The sequence below is a fragment of the Parus major genome, chromosome Z (assembly GCF_001522545.3).
Source record: "Parus major isolate Abel chromosome Z, Parus_major1.1, whole genome shotgun sequence".
Lineage (NCBI taxonomy): Eukaryota > Metazoa > Chordata > Aves > Passeriformes > Paridae > Parus > Parus major.
In genome coordinates, this window is record NC_031799.1 from 22,135,992 (window position 1) to 22,159,952 (window position 23,961).

General features: G+C 36.1%; 1 protein-coding gene across 2 annotated transcripts in view; it reads left to right on the top strand.

Annotated features, from left to right (window-relative positions):
• Positions 1 to 23,961, top strand: part of DMGDH (dimethylglycine dehydrogenase) — a 39,979-nt gene that overhangs the window by 6,443 nt on the left and 9,575 nt on the right. For both annotated transcript variants that reach the window (XM_015653586.3, XM_015653587.3), the window contains exons 3-14: positions 635 to 733; positions 1,973 to 2,137; positions 2,582 to 2,786; positions 9,358 to 9,606; positions 10,849 to 11,047; positions 14,345 to 14,514; positions 14,679 to 14,832; positions 15,696 to 15,861; positions 18,311 to 18,441; positions 19,819 to 20,036; positions 20,893 to 21,050; positions 22,136 to 22,195. In XM_015653586.3, the coding sequence (XP_015509072.1) occupies positions 635 to 733; positions 1,973 to 2,137; positions 2,582 to 2,786; positions 9,358 to 9,606; positions 10,849 to 11,047; positions 14,345 to 14,514; positions 14,679 to 14,832; positions 15,696 to 15,861; positions 18,311 to 18,441; positions 19,819 to 20,036; positions 20,893 to 21,050; positions 22,136 to 22,195 (1,974 nt within the window). The remainder of the gene's footprint in view (positions 1 to 634; positions 734 to 1,972; positions 2,138 to 2,581; positions 2,787 to 9,357; positions 9,607 to 10,848; positions 11,048 to 14,344; positions 14,515 to 14,678; positions 14,833 to 15,695; positions 15,862 to 18,310; positions 18,442 to 19,818; positions 20,037 to 20,892; positions 21,051 to 22,135; positions 22,196 to 23,961) is intronic.

The following is a 23,961-nucleotide window of genomic DNA, read 5'->3' on the forward strand; positions in this document are numbered from 1 at the left end:
TCTAGTCTTCAACTGTGTCCCATGTGATGCTAATGGTTCAATATGACAATGAAAATGAACAAGGAATATTTTTTCCAGACTATTAATTTAGCCCAGGGACTTCCTGAAACCAGCATGCTTGCTTTGTGCTTTGTGCTTGATGGGGCCCTTTCTAGATGAATCTCCCTCCTACAGGTTTGTGTGATCACTTCTTAAACTCAGACTACTGAGGTAATGAACACTGCCAAAAACACTTAAAGCCAAATTTATGAATATAATGTAGATACAATTGAAAAATATGATACTGACAAATGATTAATTTTACACTCTCTTCCGTTGGATTATCTGGGCATTTCAGTAATCTGGTGCACTATTATGTTGTATATAGATTGAGATATCAGATAGGAAAGAACAACCACAACAGTATCATGGGTTGGCAAATTTGGTGAGAAAAGACAGATGGGAAAACACCTGTGCATAAAACAGAAATGGCATAACTAGTGAAAGGACTTTATTTTTATTTTTTTTAGCAGTTGGCTCTATCCATGTGTTGTTTTTCTTTACACTATCTTGGCAGCTCCTTTCTAAATGACAGTTGGAAGGAGGGAAAGAACACTGCATTTCTAATCTATGTTTTTCCAATTTCTTATTTGAGGCTGGTTTAACTACTTATTTTCATCCTGGGATAAATCTGAAGAAAATCCATGCTTACAGCATCAAGCTCTATGAGAAGCTGGAAGAAGAGACTGGACAGGTAACCCTTAACCTTTGAAGTCCTAATTCAGAGCAATGCCAATTGTAGCAATTGTCTTACAAAAAAGTGTAGTTGATAGCAGTGTGAAGTAGGAATATATACCTTTTTATTGAAATACATTTTCTCCATGCCTAGTCACTACATATTGTAGGTGGTTCTCCAGATCCCTCTACAGTTTAGGAAAATGGTGCTAATAAAATATCTCAAAACACAGCAGAGAGTCTGCAACTTTAACTTGATAAAGGAGCTAAAATAGTATCAGGAATCTGGAATGAACAGATTGATTATGATACATTCCTGCCTTAAATATATCTGCTTAAAAATTCTTATGATATGATGCTGTCTGTACTTGAGAAGAATGCTGCAATTCTTTCCGTCCCTTTCAGAGATGTGTTTTTATTTAGTGACTTAAGGAATGGATATGTGGAGAAACACAGGAGTCATCTTTTCATTTGACATCTCTCAACCATATGGATTTCATTTACTAAACTTGTGAATGCTTTGGACGGCAGCAGAAATTGAACGAGCCTCACTATACTAGTCTACAAATTTTATATTTTTTAAGTATTTGTCATATATATATATATATATGACAGATATTTTTTTATTTGTCATAAAATGCTTTTTTCTTCTTTCTGCTACTCAACTACATAAACTGCCACATCAGATTATCATTGTGAGTTCCAGTGAAAGACTTACTCAGCCTTATGGTTGTCCTATGAGATAACATAGAAAATGTGAGGAAAAGTAAGCATTCAGTGTCCACCTCTGTAAGGATGTTTAATTTATTAAAAAGACAAAACCATCAAGTGGTTTTTCATCGTGTTTATAAAGGTGCTTAGTTAAATACATTCAATTGGAAATCATGCAGGTTTTAAAATAAAGTGTATTGTATACACCAATTTTTGAGATGTATCTGATTCTATTTTTGAAAGTGTGTGAATTGCATTATATCAAATATTAATTAGTTGTTAGTAAAAATGAATGTATCATGGCATTCAATAAATTCTTCTTTCAATGTTTTTAAGATTGCATGCATTAATGTAGGAAGTTAATTTGGTAACTTCTTGAAAAATTATTTTCTCTAGGAGTCTGTATCTAAGGCCTGTTCCTTCAAGGGCCCATATCTTACTTGCATTTTTCCTAGTGATGTTAGTAGAAAAAATCCTGTAGACTTCCCTTAGCACAGAAAAATCAGTAAAGGTTCTTTCAATAATTTGCTATTTCTCTTTGATTTAGCCTGTGGGGTTTCATCAGCCTGGCAGTATCAGAATTGCTTCAACCCCTACTAGGGTGGATGAATTCAAATATCAAATGACTCGTGCTGGTTGGCACCCAACAGAGCAATATTTAATCACACCTGAGAAAGTGCAAGAGCTATTTCCCTTATTGAACATGGATAAGGTAAAGAAGCCAGTTTTATGAAATATAACTTCCATTGCAATTAAATATTGGTCTATCAGAAATATACATATCTGGTCTCCTTTCTTTATACAAATTGCATAAAAAATTCTTTGTTTCATCTGAAAAAAGATGTATCATAGCCTAGAATCAGAATTTGTGAATTTTAGTGCATACTCTATGTTAGTCTATATACTATTATTTACTGTGTCTATAATGTTATTAAAGCATTGCAACCCTTGATTGCATGGGAGATCTGAGCAATTTTACTCTCATAGGCCTTTGTTAAGTTGGGTAAAGGCTGATATTATTATATATTTTGAAAATTTGTTTTGACTTCTTAAAGTTTACCATATTCAAGAAAAAAAGTGATTTTTTTTTTTAAAAAACTGCCTAATTTTTATAAATTTTACTTTCTTTCATTTGGGGGATTTTACCTCCATTTAGGTTTTAGCTGGCCTGTATAACCCTGGAGATGGTCATATTGATCCTTATTCTCTAACCATGGCCTTGGCTGCAGGAGCCAGGAAATACGGTGCTCAGTTAAATTATCCTGTGCAAGTGACTAATCTGAACTCCAGATCAGATGGGACATGGGAAGTTGAAACTCCACTTGGAACAATTCAAGCAAAGAGGATTGTGAATACTGCAGGTAGTATTTAATATAAGTGCTCTTCTGATTTACATACTAGCTGACATAAAGCAGCTGTACTGAATTGTGTGGGTTACATGTATAAGGAATTTATATGTTTTTGAACCATTCACTTGGTTTGTGGTTTGCACATATTTCTTCACAGTATGGTGAAAATTTAGCTCTTATATTAATTGCCCTTGAATGGGCATTAAAAATATTTACCCTGATTTGTCTCCAGCATTTAGTAATCAGACTGCCTTGTTAGATTTTAGTAGTAAAAGAGACCTTTACTGATCTACAATTAGTTGCGTAGGTGACAGCCCATGCCTAGAGTCACAGAATTATAGAATATCCTGACTTAGAAAAGACCCACAAGGATCATGGAGTCCAACTCCTGGCCCTGCACAGCACCATCCCTAAGAGTCACACCATGTTCCTGAGAGTGTTGTCCAAACCCTTCTTGACCTGTGACGGGCTGGTGCTGTGAGCACTTTCCTGGGGAACCTCTTCCAGTCCCCAGCTGGTGAACTGTCCATGCAGTCCTGTAAAATCTAATGAAACATAGCTAGGAAGGGAGAGCGAATGTACATATGAAATAGAAGTATCTTCACTGTTTCTTCAAAGAGACTGAGGATTTCACCTTGCCTATTTCACTATTATCTTTCTCTCAGATTTAACTCTATCTACATATCCTTGAAATGGAAGATTTTTTTGTTGTCCTATGAGTCATATTTTAATCATGTGCTTGGCTTAACTGCATTTCTTGAATGTCGTAAAAATTGCCTAACTCAAAGGAGCTTGTATTTACATATGTGAATGTTATTCTTCATTGTGTTAAAGAAGCCAAACTGATGTTTCTGCTTCAAAGAACTTTTGAGCAAGAGTTCTTTGGATTTGTGTTTATTTTCCTAAGCAACTTACTAAGTCTAAAAACCTGTATTCAGTCTAAATTTATTCATGTATTACCGTGCTGCTTTTTACAAGTGTAGAAAAATATATTGGTGAAATGGTTGGCAGGTCTTATGTGAAGCATGCTTTTTGCCTCCTAGTAGAAGATTTTTGGTTTTCAATTGTTTGAAAACAAAAAATATAGATCAAAATTTTGCTGACTATGCTTCAGACTGGATCATATCTGCATTTTTAGGGCACTAGTCCTGTATACCTCCCATTGCAGTGAATAATCAAGCTTCAGTCGGAGGCTGTGATATCTCAAGATGAGCTTCTTACTCAGATGGGACAACTGAACTAAGAGCAAGAATATGTCTTTATAATTCCTTTCTGTATATTTGCAGAGGGACAGAAAAAAAAAACCAACCCACTAATTTCTAGTGCAAGGCAGATAAAATTAAGAAATTAAGCGAGACAGGGTCTCTTCTTGCTGGTGGGTAGAATACCATAGGTGACTATTGGAATGATGAAGGAATTGGACTGGAAGGGAAATAGGCTGGGCATATAGCAAAATGCCTTGGAAAGATTTCTGGAGGTGTTTAGGAGCACTGGCAGTGAGTGGAACAGTTACATGATACAGGACTTGCTGAATAAGGAAGCTTAAACTGGGAGGGGATGGCAGTGGGGATGACACCAGAGAGATAGTTGGAAGGTATCTGATGTGTTTCATTAAGAAAACTGAAGCTAAGAGCTTTTCAGACAAAAGATACTTAAGGAATGATTGTATGTGAAACTGAATGGAAAACTGAGTTGTCTAAGCATGAAAGACTGGTGTAATATGTAATAGAAGGGGAAGGATAGATGGGAGTCAGCTGGAAGGAAGACAAGACTGCTGGGACAGAACTTCACAAACAAGGAGGACTGACTAACACAGGGTGACAAAATAACTGAGGAAGGATGTAAGGACTGGAGTAAGACTTGAGTTTGAGACAGCAGGAAAAAAAAAGAGAGAAATATAGGGGGAGTGGGATCAAACAGCTGGACTCTCAGGGTATATGCTTTATTCATATAAAGGGTCTTTCTTTCAGAGTCTGCAATACAGACTGCCCTGTCAGTGTTAAACCATTCCAGGCTTTCAGTAAAGACCTACTGGAAAACCCATTGAAAAGTGCACTTTCTTATATATACCTTCCATACATATGTATGTATGCTATTGCTACATGCCTTGCTAAAACAACAAGGCTCTGAGGCTCTCAGCTTGCTCATGGGTGCCACATAATGAATTTTGGAGAGAAAGAAGACTAGAGGAGTTTAGTATGCTTTTTAGAAGGCAATCAACCACACAAACTGGGAAACTGAGAACTAAAAAAAAATATATAGATCAGAGTCAAGCACTTGGAAAATGAGAGGTGTCAATATTTGATTGCCTTCGGACTGACAGTTCATGTCTTTCAGGCATGAGCTATGGAACAGCATTCAGTTACAAAATCACAAGCTCTCTTACAAATAGGTTCCTTATGTCACTTGTTACACAGTGTGAATATATCGGTCTGGAAGAGATCCAAGATTGCGAAAGAGAAAGGCAGCTCTCTTGGCAATCAGACTGATTTAGGCCACAAACTTCTAGACAATCATTATTCCTACCTATTGGGTCTGCATTGTATGGCTGAAGTATCACAGACCTAGTAATTTTCTTACATTTTTGTAGTGTAGTTATCTTTCTTCGGCTAATGTATCAAGCTGATTTTAGGCAGGGTTTTCTGGTAAATGGTTTTCAGAGCTTATTTGCAAATATTAGAATGCACCCTTGTGAGCTTTTCTTAAGTCTTTTTTATTATTTATTAAGTTATTAAATCAACAATATATTTACTTTATTCTCGTGTGGAGTTAACTGTTCAGCCAAAATGAATATTTGAAGCACATATTGCTTAACATTCTGGCTAATGAAGTAAAATCAATACTGTACAGCACATATCTCTTATAAATGTTTTCTTAGATAACATTCATTCTTTTTCTCAGCCTTGTCTCATTCCACTACAGACCATGACTTGTATAATTTTAGGATCATGTTGCAGAAAAAAATACATCAGAAGGCTCTTTACATTCCCTCTCCCCCTCCCTGCCTCACCCTGCAATGGACATCTGCTGCAGAACTGGAACAAACTAGTTCCAACCAATCTTTAGCTGTTCCTTATGTGAGATTTCCATTTTAGATGGAAGCAGATGCATAATAAATAATCCCTGACGTGAAGTAACTATACTGAGCCTGATAAAGTTATTTGCAGCCTATTTATAATGGAATGTTTGATTAAAGTCTTCAAAAGTAGTGAATTTTGTATATATATTCAGTGTGGGTGTGTGTACATAAGCACGTATTTTCAGACATGTACACACTATATATACAGCTATTTCTATGTAGTGGTAGCATGTCTTTTTCAAAACAAAGAAATAGTCAGATGACATACTTCAGTAGATATGCTAAGTAATACTACCACTAAATATTTCAGCATCAGATGTTTGCAGTGTCTACAATTTAATCTTCACTAAAGTCCTAACGATATAATGTATGCCTTCATTTATCTCTGCTTTCTGTGATAGGACTTGACATCTGCTTCCAATTAGAATTTTGTTTCAGAGAATATATTCATCCTTTTGCCATTTTTGATTTTGTTCAAAATCCTTAAACAACGAAAGCTGTAATATTTTTCTTTAAGTAAATGTCACCTTTTGTTATTTTAAGCAATTAAAAAAGCACTTATCATAAGCGTGACTTCTTTTAGAAGTACTGTGAATTTTATTTTAAACCAACCCAAACTATTTGTCTCTTACTTAAAAACATTTTTAAATTAGCTTTGTTTGTAATGTTATTCTGAAAATCTAATTGCTAACAAATTTCTTATTTTTAAGAAAGAAACAGAACTGTTTCGAAGACCTAATTTTCTGCTGCTTTAACTTTTCTTGTCCTCTGTGTATCATTAGCTGACTTTAGCTTAAAATAATTCTATTTGTAGGTGACATGGAAATGCCCAAATCAAAAGAAGTTCCCTAAAGACTGTTAGCTACCACTTAGATCCACATTTGTGTGTGCTGTTGTAAGGAAATATGAAGGAAACCCTTTCACATATGAAGGAAACCCTTTCATATGTGCTAGAAATGCAGATTTAATCAATTTTTTTCGTTGTCTTCTGTATAGGAGAGCACAAGTCATGTTTCATTAGCCTTAAAGGATATTTTGGATCACTCACTCTATATGATTATGGCATGATCATCCCTCAACCAATTTAACTGGCATAACAAGTGTTCTGGCACTGAGCTTCCTCCAGATGGTGAGGTGCCATTTAGGAGCAAAAGCCTTACATATGATAGCTGCAACAGGTGCTGGTTTCTAGCACTGACTGGGCAGGGGCTTTTAGCTGAACAGATCTCTTGAAGGTGATGCTGGATTTCCTCTGCTGCTTTGCCTTAGCTGACGGTCAGTGATTGTGAAGTGAATCACCACAGAAAAATTTCCCTTCTAAACTTCACATTTTTTAAAAACCGTGAGTGTTAGACTCTGAGGCTGGTTTGTAATATTAAATAAGAGACTGAGACTGATGGCCATCCTGGCATGGGGGAATGGCACAAGGCCAGCACGGCCCAATTCAACTTTCCTAATTGTCCTGGCTTTAAGCCATGCTGGAGGTGAGAGGATGTATTCCCAGCTAATGTCAGCAAGCGGCGTGAGCCGGCTGCTCCCCACAGGACAGGGAGCCAAGCAGGGTAACAAGGCTGGCTGAGCCAGCAAGGGCCCTGTCCGGCAGGGCACAGGGGACAGAGCAGGAAGGCCCAGGAGCTGCAGCTGGGGTCAGCCCACAGTCCAGGCCTCCAGATGGATTTGTGGAGATGAGGCACAGTCAGATCCATAGTGATGAAGCCAGGCTGAGGCCAAGCCAGGAATGTGACCACAGGTCAGGAACAGGCCTGGTGACGATAACTGAAGTCAAATGGTGCCCACTAATCAATAAGCATGACTGTAGATTTGAGACTGAGCTGAGGTCAAGCTGAGAAGTAGTCCCCGGATCAGGGTCTGGATCAATGCGTTCCATGGCCAGGCACAGGCATGGTTGTGACAGAGCTGTAAACAGGCACACAATCAAACCAGCTCAGACAGGTTCTAAACGACCTGAGGTGACCTGGAATGGGTCTCCTGTGCCCACAGGTATGGGTGGAAGTCCCAGGTGAAGCTATTCAGGCTCATTTATGCTTTTTCCTGGTGTGCTTGAGGCACCAAGAAATTTTGACCAGGTCTTGGAGAGTACGGAATTGAAGAGAGAAGTAGGAGAATTTGGTTAAGAAAAGTAAACAACAAAAAGAAAGAAAAGTTGCACATTAAGCTGGGCAGCATGAAGTGTATGTCCCAGGAGAAGGGACAGCTATGTTAGGAAGAAAATCTTGCTGGAGATACTTTGTCTTAAGCAGTTTGGAGTCAGTTGGTTACCCAGGAACCAGGCTGACTTGCCTTCTTTTACTCAGTGCCATATGGCACATAGACTTTTATTTGGAAGGCCCTGCTACCTCTTCTTCGTCATTCATTTTGTCTTCCTCCAACCCTTACTCCCAGAATCCCCTGAAACTCTTACTTCATTGTAAACTCTTACTACTTCACTTCCACTCCTGAGACCTCTGCTCCTTGATATAAAAGTCAGGAGAGCGTGGCTGAGGGATATTCAAAGCATCTTGGAGCAGCTGCCATTCTACTCAGTTGTACCTATCTGATTCTGAGGTCTGTTACATTCCAGCCTCACAGCAGATGTAAGCCACGATGCAGAGCCCAAGCTAGTGTTTTGTGGTTTAGTGGCTTCCAATCCCTCATTCTAACACAGGTACCTCACTAAGTGAATGTGCCTTACCAACTTAACCCTACCACAGGAGAATTAGGTCTTCTCCAACTCGTATCTCACGGTATTCATGAAGGATCTTGAGCCAGCTTCAGAGGCAGGGAAGTGGTTTTTTGTATTTTCTGGTCAGAGCCTATATCAGAACTTCTAATTAGGTGGTTGTGGGAGAGCACACTTGACTATTCACAAATACAAGCATCACTGAGAATTGATTGCTGAGAGACGTAATTAATGTGAGTCACATGATGCATTAGAAAGATGCATGTGAAAGAGGAGAGAAACTCCAGTTCCTGAGGTCAGTTGCCAGAAAAGTACTGCCTTAGTCTGTTGGGATGTTAGGACCTGTCTATTGTCTTGGTAAAGCATACTAGCTCATTTGGTTGATAGTGAGAGGCTTGGTTGGCACTTGAGATGTGAGTTAATTTATTCTGGTTTTTAAGTGTCTCTGACTTTGCTAGGAGTACATTGCAGACCTACTTCACTGCAGTAAGCCATGGGGTTTCTGGAGCTGTTAATTAAATTCTCTTCTGAACTTTTAAAAGTCTAATTTATAATTTATTAATTATATTTTTAATATGTGCATACTATAAAAATATATCTATAATAATATATAATAGTATAATTAGAAAACAGGGCATGGAATTATGGAGGGGGAAATATGCTAGATAATATGAAAAACAAAGTGAAAATTAGACATATGGGGGAAAAAGCTTGTCACACATAAAAACACGGTGTTTACTGCAAATATTTTACTGTCATTTTCCATTCACTGAAATTAGTGTTTCAATATTTCTGTTTTGGTTTTGTTTTTTTCTCTTCTCTAGGCTTCTGGGCCCGTGACATAGGCAAGATGATTGGCCTGCAGCACCCTCTCATACCTGTTCATCATCAGTATGTTGTAACATCAACTATCCCTGAAGTGAAAGCCCTAAAAAGAGAATTGCCTGTGATTCGTGACTTAGAAGGGTCATATTATCTAAGGCAAGAAAGGGATGGACTTTTATTTGGTCCATACGAAAGTGAGGAGAAAATGAAGCTTCAGGAGTCATGGGTAACAAATGGAGTCCCACCAGGTGATTAAGAACATTAAACCTTTAAACATAATAAGCACGAGCAAACTTTTTAATGTGCAGAAATCCCAGGGTGTCATGCTGCCCTATGTGATGGAAAATACAAAATATTTGCAATACATTATTGTAATGCAAAAACTTTTTTCAAAAACTGGCTCTAGGTCTAATGATAAAAGATAGCAGAAATACAAATGTAACATAAGAAAAGATTACAATGTAGTCATATCCTGCTTTCTGAAGAGTGTTTGTGTGTTGCGATTAGAGGCAGTCACCAGATCTGCAATATATAGACTTTTTTGCCTGAATAGAAATTTTTCTAAGTTACAGTTCTCTCCAGCTTGCTGATAGGGGCTCTGGATGTTTATTGACACCCCAGAGATAATGTGATTGTCAAATAGGAACAGCAAAGGAATGTCTTAGACAAAATGCTGTGCTTGGACATATGTGCAAGAGAGATGTAGATATACATAGAATACAAAAATATCCTGTGTCATACAGCTGCTTACTAAAAATCATTATAAATCATTGTGTTATATCTAGACTCCAGCTTTCCATTCACTTTCAGACAGAAAGTTATACGAAGTGTATATATATATAACATTAGTATTGCTGTTTTTAAAAAATACAGTATTTCCTAAGGAAGGGGAATCAACATGATTTAATTTTGGATAACCCTGTCACAGCTTCCTGAGCTTACTGTCTCCAGTAGCATCAAGTGCCTCTATATAATGGCATTCAGCCATGCTTAGAGTCCAGACTGAGGAGTGAAATATACCCAGAAATTTGTATGGTTTCATGGAAATTATAAGCAGATACAGAAAGTATCTTTTTTCCCCTTCTCAAATTATTGGCATAGTGAGAAAAATAAGTGGGTCTTACTAATGCAGAAGAAAGTTTCCATGTGTCTTCATTTCCTTTCTACTTCATTGTTGAATTTGCATGACCTTAGGGTTAAACAAATATGTATAAAGGATAGTATAATTGCAGTGACAAATAAACTTGGTCCTGCAGGTAACTGGGTTTTTATGCACGCCATTTTTCCTATGTAGGATGGCGAAAGAACATATGCATTGCTTATTCCCATGAAAATTTGATAGATAGATAGATAGATAGATAGATGTATTAATATAGATAGCTGTATTGTATAGGTAGCTATATTTATGTATGGATACTATAGCTGTATTAAAAATGTATATGTTCTCTGCATAAATAAGCATATATAATAAGAGTCAATTATTTGTGTAGGTTTTGGAAAAGAACTTTTTGAGTCTGATTTAGACAGAATAATGGAACATATTGAGGCTGCCATGGAAATGGTCCCCGTTTTGAGAAAAGCAGACATCGTGAACACAATTGCAGGTCCTATCACTTATTCTCCAGACATTCTTCCTATGGTGGGACCACATCAAGGTGTCAGAAATTACTGGGTAGCTATTGGTTTCGGGTGAGTAAGTTCTTTGTGACAATTTTTGTCTGTCATACTGATAAAATGGTAGTCAACTCAAGCTTTGTGCTTAGGAGTTGTTTTGCACATATTTTGTGTTAAATGTAATTGGAAATAATCTTAATAACCACAACCCACATAATGTAAGATCATCTTTCTCCCCTATTTCATTACTCTCAGTAATTTTTTGTTTCCTTCTTTTAATCTGGAGGCCAGTACGTGGGACACTTTATAAAGCAACAAGAAATCGTAGTACTTTTTACTGTCTGTGCAGCAATTTAAAGTCAAAAAATTACAGGGTTTGAAAGTTTACTTTCCAGTTAATTGTATTTCTTGCCTTGAATTACACTGTATTTTATAGTGTTGTTCTGTATAAAACTGGTTTCACTGAACTTAGACAAAAATGAATGTGCAGTATACAGTTTTGTATGTAAATATACATAAGACTTTCCAGTACAGTGTGTGATTGACTGCTCTAGGGATATAAATCTAGTGTTTCTGACTGTCGAAACTGAAGCTGAAAAATTACATTGCTGTGTATTAGAGGAAATAAAATAAAGAGGGCAGTGCAACAGTAGAAATAAGTGGTTTACTGGTGTCATTCTCCCACTCATTATGGTATTTTTCTTGAATGTGATTTTACATCTTTATTATCTTTTATTGTGGCTGCACTGGAGCCAGTGTTACAACACCAACATTTCTTTAATTGTCTTAGTTTGACCATTGATTCAAGATGGATAGCATGAACCAAATACCATTCCAAGCAGATGTTATTGAACACATTCTGTTTACATTGTTTTTCCAATTGCCTAATTTGCTGTTCAAAATCCAGCTCAGCTTTTTCCAGTTTTCTTTCATTCCAAACCAAACAAACCCTCAGATTGTAAGATAAGGCAGTATCACTAACGTGCTTTCTGAGGCCCTCAAAATAAAAGAGCATGGTAATTTTGCAATGATTCATTGTGAAAGGTATTCACCTTTGCTGCTTGGATTTTTAAAAAAAAATAATGTTATCTTTCAGTAACATTTGCAGAACTTATAGTTACAAAAGCGGTTTGCCTAGACCTTGTTCACCAAAAAGATTGTTTAAGTTCATTACTCTGTGGCCAGACTTTGGAGCATGTTTTTCTTGGTGTCAATGGGAGCAGAATCAAATTCCATATGTAAAAAAATGAAGACAAGTCTTACATGTTTAATTTTCTTTAAACAATTTATTTCAAGAATTTGACTAATCTCAAAATTTTTAGACAGAGGTTGCAATTACGTGGCTATCATTGGATTACTTAGTCTGCTTTTCAGGGTCTTTTGACTCTCTGTTCTATGCTTCTGGGTCACTGCAGTGTTTCTACCAGTGTTGTAATTTTTTGTGTGCATTAGCAAATCCTTATCTTGCAGTCAACTAGCAGGGACATTGTGACAGAGGACTTAGTGCTTTTAGATTAGAGGATTTTTATTATCTAAAATTAGCAGCTTGCTAGGCATTTTAACATGCAAAGAAGTTAAGTATAGTTAGCAGAGCTTGTAGCACTATTTATTATTAAGGTTGCTCAATGCTTCCCATTTTTAGTTACTCATAGCTTTGAAAATACTAGCGATTTAGGATTCTATTCAGAAAATTTTAAGTCAAAGAGGTGAAACCATTCCATAACCTGGGTGAGACACTACAAAAGGTACTACAGTGTGCAGAGACTCAGATTTCCTAGGAACAGGTATGGAATAACTTGAAAGTGGGTGACACACAACAACTCATAAATGAGACACAAGAATGTGATAGGGACAATGGGGAGTAATCTGTCAGGAAAGGTGAGAAGAAAAACTGGACAAAAACAGTTCATGTTCATTAAGGAAATGTTATCTACATAAGAAGAAGATTCCTACACTGTACCACTCTTCATAGGTACTTGTAATATCTTATCCCTGAAATACATATTTCATTCTTGTGCAGCAAAATTGCAGTGGTTGTATTTACACAATCAGCTCTCTCTTATCTGAGATAAAGAGGGATTTGGGCACCCTGTGTAATGTAAGATCTCTGATAATGTAGGCCCAGCTAAGAGCACCAAAATCAACAGGTTGCACAGTCAGTGCTGCAAAACTGCAGAATGCAGAGACCTCCCAGTCCAGTTGCAGGGCAGCCTCCCCTGCATTTTCTTGCTCCTGGGGTTACCCTGCCATCAGCTCATCAGTCTTCAACAGAAGCTAAAAATCTTCTTTGTGTTTGACCTGTCACCACTCACAATCTCTTTGCTGTTCTCCTTTGCTTTTTGATGCAGTGAATGGCACAGGCAGATTTAAACCTGCTAAGATTTCACCTGGAGCTGTCCTTGAAGGCATCATAAGCTTTCAGGGTACCAAAGCTTATACCCATGAATAACTAAGAGTTGCTTACTTGAATTAGCACCAGCAACAGCTAACTCTTCTGCCATGGCAGCTTACAAGTGCTCATCCCTCCTGCATCCATCCACTGCAGTGATAGAAGTTTGTGCTGAGTCTGAAGATTTGTGCCAAACAGACTACAGACTGTAGTTGGCAGGATTATTTAATGTACTCAAATGGATAAGATACTATATAAAATTCATATCATTGCTATTATGGATTCATTCTTCTTATGAATATGCACTAGAATGAAATGATTACTTTTTTTTTTTTTTCCTTTTCTTGGTGAGGTCCTTGCCTATTTTAACTGAAGATGTAGAATTCAGTTTGCAAAGTCGATGACTAGCAATTTAAGTTGGTTTTGGCTTCATTATTCTGCATGAGTGTCTATGGTTTAGTTGCTGCATGTTAATCTAAACTTGATTTGGCACAGACTTACAGTTTATTCAAGGATTTTTCTGTTGTGCTCATAGGAGCATTTTACAAACAGCTAAGAATTAATTTTCAGATCTTCTAGATGGAAAGATATTTTGGCAATTTTTTGAAGACATGATGGTATAATAGAGGTATTAAAAAGTTTTAAATCATTTGGTATTAATGATTATTTGTCATTAAACTGTATAATATATACAGTTTATGTATGTATTATATGTATATTACATTATATAATATATGTATAACAGCAGCTGCTATTCATTACCAATGACATTCTGCTGCTGACAGTGGAGCTGCAGAAATATCCCTTAATACAGAACCCAGTCTTTGAAAAGAGGACAAAACAGAACAAATTTTAAAAAAAGAAGAGGGAAAAATTGAAAATGCTTTGGGGTTTCTGTTAGTAGTATATGTTTTATATATATATGATTTTAAAAAGCAAAATATAAAAAACTTAGCACTGCAGGACTTTCTCCTGTTTTTAAGGTATGGCATTATACATGCTGGTGGCATGGGAAAGTACCTCAGTGACTGGATCCTTGAGGGGGAACCTCCATTTGACCTGATAGAAGTAGATCCAAACCGCTATGGAAAGTGGACCACTACAGAATACACAGCAGCCAAAGCAAGAGAATCTTATGGCTTTAATAACATTGGTAAGAAGACATATCTTAAAATACATTTATGTCCTGAAGATGGATTCCAGCAAAGCCTGTATCTAGATTTCTCTGTTTATAAATGTGTTTTCTATCTTGGATGATGATCTTAGCCATAGCTTTTGGTGATTTTTGGCTTGGGATTTTTTTTTTCCTTCCTCTAGTTGGTTACCCTAAAGAAGAAAGATTTGCTGGGAGACCAACAGAGAGAGCAAGTGGGCTGTACGATTTGCTAAAGTCAAAATGTTCAATGGGATTCCATGCAGGATGGGAACAACCTCACTGGTTCTATAAACCTGGAGATGAGACTGGATACAAGTAAATGAAATATTAATTTTTTTCCTCCCTTGAAAAATTGTCATGATAACAAGAGCCAGGCAATTTAAATTTAATGAAAAACATGCTTTTATCATTAATTTCAGCAACAGGTATCTATTAGATTGATCTTCCATTCTTGCTTTTCCATAGTTTAGAATACATTTTATTCTGATAATGCAGACATTTCAAAACACACATCAAAGTATCTTGTATCTGTTCTAGATTTGAGATACCAGGAAGTAACCTAGCTCAAGGAACAGCTTGGAAAGCTACTTGTTCATTATAAATGTGTGTTTTTCTCCACAACACAGTATAATCTTTTCATTAAAAATCTCATTCCTCTCTGTAAGTGTCTGTAGAGGAGAAGCCAAATCTTCTTTGCTTTTTTTCCCCCTTCTCTATGTTTTCCCACCTAGTCACCTGCCTGCATCAGGGAGTTTCCAACAAATAAATATTTTTTCTGGGGATATTGGATTCTAATCTAAATGAGGCTCATAAAGGAATAAAGAGACACACTTTGCTGTTCAGAAATAAAGCCTTCAACACTTTAAACTTAAATAAATGATTAATCAACAAAGTATGCTGTGAATTTACTCATGACAGACCACTACTTATTCTAACATTTGAACAATTCACAGTTTATTATACAAAGTTGTTGATATAATATCAATCCATATCTTTCTGTGCTGTTAAAGGATTTTAATTATTAAGCTGTGTTAGACTAAGGAAAATATTGGGTAAGGTACCTACAATTAGGAATGTCTCTCTCTTTTGGATGATTATTAAACTGAAAAAACTGAAGTTGCTGCAAAGAGCACAAAATTTCTAAATTGTGTTTCATGTGTCTAAATGCTCTGTTTCAGACCCAGTTTTCGGCGTACAAATTGGTTTGACCCTGTGGGTCGTGAGTACAAGCAGGTTATGGAAAAAGTTGGTGTGATTGACCTGTCACCATTTGGGAAGTTTAAAGTAAAAGGCACAGATTCTGTTAAGCTGCTTGATCACCTGTTTGCAAATGTTGTTCCAAAGGTAAATGGGACAGTGGTAACTGTTTTAATGTATAACTTAGACAAGCTCTGTTTCAGATATGGAAAATGAACCATAATATTATTCCCGTATTTCTTCGATACCAAATACAGAGATCCTTTGGGGAAGTTTCTGTGTCAGATGTATCACAGTCAGTTAAAAGCACACAAGTGGAGTTTATACTAGACTAGCCCCATGCAGAAGTACCTTTTGGCAGAGATCATTGAATCAGAATGGATGAGGTTGGAAGAGACCTCTGGGTACCATCTTGTCTAAATCCCTGTTGAACAAGCGTCACCTGGAGCTTGTTGCCTAGGAATATGTTCAGATGGTTTTTAAGTTAGCTGGGCAACTGGTTCCTATGCTTAGCCAGTTTATAGTAAAAAAAATGTTTCCTTATGTTTAGACAGCTTCCTGTGTTTTGAATCTTTTTCTAAAAAATGCAAGTGATTCCTACCTGCAATTTTTTTACAGGAGAATAGCTCAGCAGCTGCCTACCTAAAATTGTGCTTTGTGGTGGCAGCTTGAGCAGCAGAACAGAACAGTGGAAGGGGCTCATGCCTGATCATTCGTAGTTGAATGAATTCCCAAGGGAGCAGCTTTCCCTCTTTTTTTTTAAAATGCAACCCATCGTTTTCCTGTACTCATACTGACTCTGCTTTACACCTGGCTGCCTGGTGCAGGCAGGATTGCAGATATTCAGGAGATTCTGCTTTCACCTTACATGTCTCATTTCTTCTCAAGTGTGGCTGTTCATAGATCCTCAGAGTATGATCCTGTGCTCAAAAATGGCATACTGTGACAAACGAACCCAGATTTCTTATTCTTGGTCTTCAGGTTTTGATCCTGAGTCCCTTTTATTCCCTATTTTGCCAAACACTCTCATGTTGTGTCTTTACCTTAATTTAACTTAAGATACACCTCCAGCAAGCAGATTATTACTTTCTGAAGTGACCCTGCAGTTGCAGGATGACTTGGGCTGGTTATTTCAGCACAGAATTTCATCAAGTATTTGCAGTAGGTGACAGTTTTCATTGCTTCAGACACCAAAGGCAGAAAACATAGGGAAATAGCAAGTACATTGAGACTGTAGTTTTTAAGATAGATAATCTTCTCTGAAGGGTTAAAGTCAACTCAGTGGAAAGGCACGAGATTCATATCCTAGGAGAAAAAAGAATTTGAATTGCCATATTGTCATTTTTTTTTTACTGTATTAACTTTGTGATAACAATTTGAATTGGAAGTTTGTCTTTGGTCTAGTTTGGGGTAGAGGCAGAGTAACTGTGTCATCAGTGGGCATGGCTAAAACTTGCTGAATATATTTATGTGGTACAGGGAAATCAAGATTAAACAGGAAATTATGAGAACAAACCAAGTGCTTTCTATGGAGTTTAATTTGTGAAGCTAAGGGAAAGTTAGGTGGCAAAGCACAACATACAGTTTATGAGCTCACTTAAAAATCCAGCATTCACAGCTGTTTTTATTTAAGCTGCCTGATTTTTAGTCCCATTTATGCTTGACTCTATCACAAAATAATCCAGTGGAGTTACCAGATATATACTTGTATTTCAATTGGGTTGAGAGTGACCAGTACCAGGTCCTGAAAATTCTACTGTGTGCCTGCTATATGCCAATGACTATGGCATAATTAATTAATGTATTAAGGCAAAAAATCTTAATATTGGAAATATTTTTTCTTTCCTGGTTCATTGTATGGAATCTGGCTGCTGACTGGGTTATTGACAAGGTTCTGTGAAAGCAGAATGATTAAAGCAGAGAGATTAAATTCTGCCTCTGGAACCAGGCCAGCACAACATCTAGGGCACTTCGACATTTCTGTTTCTATGGATGATATATGTATGAACGTGTATGTGTCTTATGGTCACTGCTAAGTAACTGTTACTTGAAATTCTGTCTCTAGGGATTGAGTTTCTATACAGAATCTGATTCAAATGTGAAGAGATATAGATTCATAGTCAGGAAATACAAAAAATAGAAAAGCATTCATAAATCAGGGCCACAAAAGCATAAGCCAGCTCAGTATTTCTCTCTTTATAGTAAGGGGGAAAGCATATGTTATTCTCTTGTGACCTAAAACCTTATTCAGAGGATTGAAAAGGAATATTCATGTCAATTACATGGAGAATTTTTTATTTAGAAGTAAACAAATGTATCTTAAGAATTGTAAAATGCATAATTAGGAAATATTTTTAAAGGTCTTGATCAATCTTATTTTAAAAATTCCACTTTTTCTATAAAGGAAAAAGTGTAGTTTCTACTCTAAAGCTTGAGATTGGCCAGTTGTATATCTCTCCACTCCTATTATGGCATAGCAGAACAAACTTTTTTTTTTTTTTTTTCAAATGAAGACAAATAACCATATATTTAATGATGTATAAGAATTCAAAGATTTTATTTTGCATTCTTAATAATCACAACTTCTACTCTGTAGGTGGGTTCTACAAATATAAGCCATATGCTAACACCAAGAGGAAAAGTTTATGCTGAGCTAACTGTCTCTCAGCTGTATCCTGGAGAATTCATGCTTGTAACTGGGTCAGGGTCAGAACTCCATGATCTGAGGTTAGTGTATTTTTTAATGCAGTAAGTACATAGTGCTGTACTATAACATCAGTATAAAAGCATTTTTACTAAGTTCCAAATTCTCAATTATTACTCAACAAATTTTTCACAAAGTTCACGAGAATTCTACTTATTTATTGATTTTAGTTTCTTAGAAACTTGGTCGACTTGAATTCTGAAGTATAAGCAGTTTGATATTGGATAATTGCTGATGTAAAAAGATGGAGAACTTGCTAACAGTTATGTAATATCCTTGGTTGGAGGCAGTTCTTGTTTTGTTGTTGAACCTGTTTTTCTTTGGCATTGCATGATGTAACATAGCATGGATGTTTCTTTCTAGTGTGTTCTCTTACGCAAAAAAGAAAATTGGCTCTTAACAGGGATGACCCCAGAGGCACTGACCTGGCCCATACAGATAGGTAGTGCAGTCTTCTTGATACTGTGGTTATGTCTTCTACTTTGGGCTCTGGGTCACAAAGGGAAAAAAGAGAAAAGAAAATAAAGGAGTTGCAGGATGACTTCGCTAAACTACTTCACATAGATGAGCATTGGAATTGAATTTCTAGTGTTCTTCTTACTGAAGGTTGCTGCCAAGTCAGTTAATCAAAATGAATCAACATAGTAAAGACTGAAATTCACTACCCTAACAGGCAAAGAATAATGTACTATTTCATAACAGCCCCTCAGGAATTGGTAAGAGCATTGGCACATTCAGAAACCAAATGGCAGAGCCAGATCTAATATATTTAATTCTACAGATATTCTGCAGACCTATTTAGTACTCACCTAGGCCTGAGATTTTACAATACTGCTTAACAGTGTAGTACTCCATAAGATTTTTAAATATACCCATTTTGTTTATTTTTTGAGCTTCCTGAAAGATAATTTGCAGCTGTTGTTTTTGATGAAATACTAACTGAATTTCCTGCCAATACTTTGAATGCTTTATTCAGGAAACAACAAACCTGTTTTTACATTTCCGTTGTCAGAAATTTATGTGGTGTGTTTAGTCTTTACTCATCTTGTATGTTGACATTTTATTAACACGTTCTGGATCCTAACCCAAATCTGTTATCATTGTAGGAGATCACTTCATTCTCTTATTTCAGAAATACTATTCTACCCATTTAAATTATGCCCTTTCTTGGCTGTATCTCAGATGCCTGTGTTCCTATATCAGTGTCTCACCAGAAAACTCTGTTTAATATCAACGATGGATTTATCTATCTAATGTAGCACGTAGTTTTGTTATTTTTGAGAGTGTGGGACTGAGAGCTGCTGGGGAAATGAACAACAAAAAATAACTCAGAGTAAAATCTTACTAAATTCAGTTTTTTTCATAAGAAGTGTAACATCAGTGTTATGTTTTATGTGCAGATGGATAGAAGAGAAAATTACAAGAGGTGGATACAAAGTTGAGATAGAAAACATTACAGATGAGATGGGAGTACTTAGTGTAGCAGGTCCATATGCACGACAGGTCCTCCAGAAGCTGACAAACGAAGACCTAAGTGATACTTCATTTAAGTTTCTCCAGTGTAGACATCTGAAGCTTTCCAATATTGCTGTTACTGCCATTAGGATATCTTACACAGGTAAGCATTAGAAAAAAGCATACACTTAAGGAACGAGACAGTGAATAAAATAATAAATGTCACTAAAATTATGTTGAAAACTAAGTCTCATCATGTATTCATAAGAAGTAGGTTTGCTACCTGTGAGTGTGGGAGGAAATGTGATATGGTCAGGGTCTGTGCTGAGTTTTTCCAAGACCTTTTTCTCTAGAAATACCCTATAGTGTCAATATTTATTTTGCCGAACAAAAGGCCAGTTCTGATAACCCCTTTGGTGTTTGCTGCAAAACCAACGTCAAGAATTGTTTTAGGATTACCGAATATTAGTGTTTGTAATGTGCCTTGAAAATGTAATGCTGTAGTGCTTAATATTTGGCTTTCTCAGTTACTTTTTATTTCTTTTTACATCTGTTTTAAGTGTAATAGACTGAATTGAGAGCATTCTGAAGCAGGCAAAGTCCTTGCAATTCATATTCTTTTTCTGTTGTGCTAAGTATGTTAAATAATCTCATTCTTATTTACACTCAGTTACATTTGCTGTTCACTTGCCAAGTCATCATCTGTTTATAATGTCCTTAATTTATCCTTGTGACTTTGTTACATGACCTTTTCTTATCAGTTATTTTGATAGTTTTTTACCCACAGTTTTCATTTACAGTTTAAATTTGAATAATAGTACCACTGCTTAAAATGTAGGGCAGAAATCCTCTGGTAGTTCTTGCTGGCAATTAATTAGACTTGCTATATGATAGAATTGACCCTATAGTGTGAATTTACACTTACTGCAGTGATCCTCACTTTTGACCAAGGACAGGAATATATTTATTAGGATCATTTAACTGAGCTGATTAAAATATTAATCTTTTTTGTGTAACAGGTGAATTGGGCTGGGAGCTCTACCATAGAAAAGAAGATTCTGTACCTCTTTACAATGCAATCATGGAAGCTGGCCAAAAAGAGGGAATTGACGACTTTGGAACATATGCTCTAAATTCTTTAAGGCTGGAAAAGGGTTTTCGAGCCTGGGGAGCAGAGGTCAGGAAATACAACTTCTTTATTATTGTTTCTGGGGGTTTGGGGTTCGTTGTTTGGGGGTTTTTTGTGGGGTGGGGGAGTGTTGTGTTGGTGGGTTTCTTGAATTTTATTTTTTTATTTTGTTATGACTATGCAGCTTTTAGTCATACTTAGCACAGCTCTTATTTGAACCATTTTCTCAGTTTAGCATGAAAAGAAAATTTTCCTTAAGCAGGAAAAGCTGTTATAATTTGTACTGGTGATTTTCTAAATAAAAACAGCTGGTATACTCTATTGCACTACTGGCAAAGAAGTACTTATTTTGATTCATGGATGGCTTTTTTCTTGTGTAACAAAATTATGAGGGCTTTGCTGAGCTCTAGTGTTTTAAAATCAAAGGTTTGGCTGACAGGTTCTCAAAATGTTTTACTTCTCTAATAACTATGTCATGAGGAGCAAATTATTTTTGCTTCATAATGCATTTAGAACTTTTTCATTTTTGATTACCTTGTTCCTGCAGAATTTTCTCACTTATAATAAAGAGCTACTCAGAGGGCCTAGAGAATTTTGGGGAAATCAGCATAATTTCATTTTACCTTAAAGTTTTCCTTTGAAAATTAAAAAACTCAAGAGATTGAAATGGTGGGAATTTAGATGTCCTTTTGGTTTGTCCTGTGCTAGTTATTTTCATTCTTTCTTCGAGTGCTGCCTAAGAAATTATTCCCCCTACACCTAATGGGAGAAATTTGCTTTGTATTTTTTTTTCCTCTCCAGTTAAGCCACTCTGCTGTGTTGCAAATGCTGTGCATACCTCAGCTGCTCTGTCTCCTGAGGTTCCATTCTGCTTAGATGAAAAATCCTGTTTCTTGCTGAAAAGTTAGCACTGGTTTACATATCTATATGTGATATTAGGTGTGTTAGTTGATACATTGTCTGAATCCCGTGTTGGAAGCTTGCAGTGTGTTCAGACAGAAGTTGTGCACATGCAATGAGGAAGACTTTGACACAGGAGTAAATAGAAGGATGTATAGAATGAATAAATAAACAGCCCAATACAAAAGCTATGGTCCCTCTTGTATGGATGGTGAATTTGTATCTTTTAACAGATGAATTGTGACACTAATCCCTTGGAAGCTGGACTGGAGTACTTTGTAAAGCTAAACAAGGTATGTCTTTTACTATTTTCAAAATGCTCTGTTATGTCCAAGATTATTCTTGAATTGCTTGAACATGAAAAATGCCATTAGCTGGAAAATAAAATTGGTTTAGTAAATCAACAACACAACTATAATTATAATTCCTTTGCAAGTAGTGGCTTGTTTAAAAAAATCTTCCCCATGTTCCTTGCTATCAAAATTATACATCAGATCAGAAAATTGCAAATGCTAAATGTTTTCTACATGAAAAAATAACTTTGTGATTTATTTTCAGAGAGAAGTTTTAGTAATGTATTTTTGTAACCATATAGTATGTGTGTATATATATATATATATATATATATATATAAACATATGTCCAACAATTTGAACAAACCTGTTCATATTGTGCTAAAATTCTACCTGTTCATTCTTGTTAAAGAAGATATCTCTAGATTTTTTTTTCCCTGGCTACCACTCTTGTACAACAACAATTACTGAAAAGAAGTATATTTTTTAGAACTGCTAGGGACAACTGAGAACAATGAATTGAAGTTATATTAGTATGTTGCTTAAAAGAATGATTAGTTGTTCTTGGAATTTCTGAAGAGGTCCTCTGCTCACAACTTCTTTTTGCCTGATTTGAAGGTTAGAGAATGGAGCTAGTTGAATTTAACTGTGCAGTGAAAAAGAAAAGATGTTCTATCTTCTTTAATTGAGCTTCACTTTTTTGTATTAATATTTTAGTAATACAGATTTGGTTTTAGTCTAATAGATACAAAAATCGCATGTAATTCTCTTTTCTGGTACAAATGAATCAAAAACCAGATGTCTAAACTCTGTCAAATAGAGGACCTTTGCATGAAATCTGGTGAAACCATATCCTGTGCAGATCTAAGGCCATCTGCTGCAATCAGTTACTCCATCAACTCAAACAGTAGTTGCCTGCACAGTGGATCTTAAGTTTCTAACATGAAAAATCTGTTCCTAGAGATTGCAAGTGAGGTGTCCCAGGCTATTTCTGACTAAATCTTTTGCTCCAATTATTAATTTGTAAATTAAACTGTTTAAGGGAGATCAAGAAGAAAAAGTGTTTGCAAAATATTTAATTTTGGCAATGATGCAATGTGGTGTAGTAGCCAACTGATTTTTTTTATGTTCCCTTTATACCTGAAATGGTAATAAATCAGGTAATAAATGGTCCTTGATATTTTTGCTCTGCTTTTGGAGGTAGCTTTGGTGCTGTAGAATTGATAAGGATCCCAAAGTTTAAGTTATAGCTCTAAATAAAAAAAAAATAAAAATCTTAAACTCTGCACAAGAAGGAATTACAGAAGCATAAAAGTATATATAAATAATAATATATATATATTTATTTTATATTTACATATATATATATATATATATATATATATAAAGTATATAAAAGGATAAAAGGATGCTTTTATATTTATGAGACAATTTTACTGACCATAAAACAACAAGCACAGGAAGGTGTTTTTCCTCTCACGGTTGAACCTGTCTATAGAAGGTAAAGTTCTTCAACCTATGCAGGATTGAGGAAGGGTGCTCCCAAGGATGTCAATGGCAGTTCATACCTGTAGTGGAGTTACAGCTCTCTCCATTGAGTAGTATAATTTTATGTACTTTAATATATATATTATTCCTTTAATCTGAGGAAGTAACACATGCAAGGGAAATACAGAATTTTATAGGTGAGGGTTAAGTTGCATTTACAAATCAAAGCCTTGAAGAGAGATTAGCAGAATTGCAGGGAAGGCAATAAAAAATGTTAC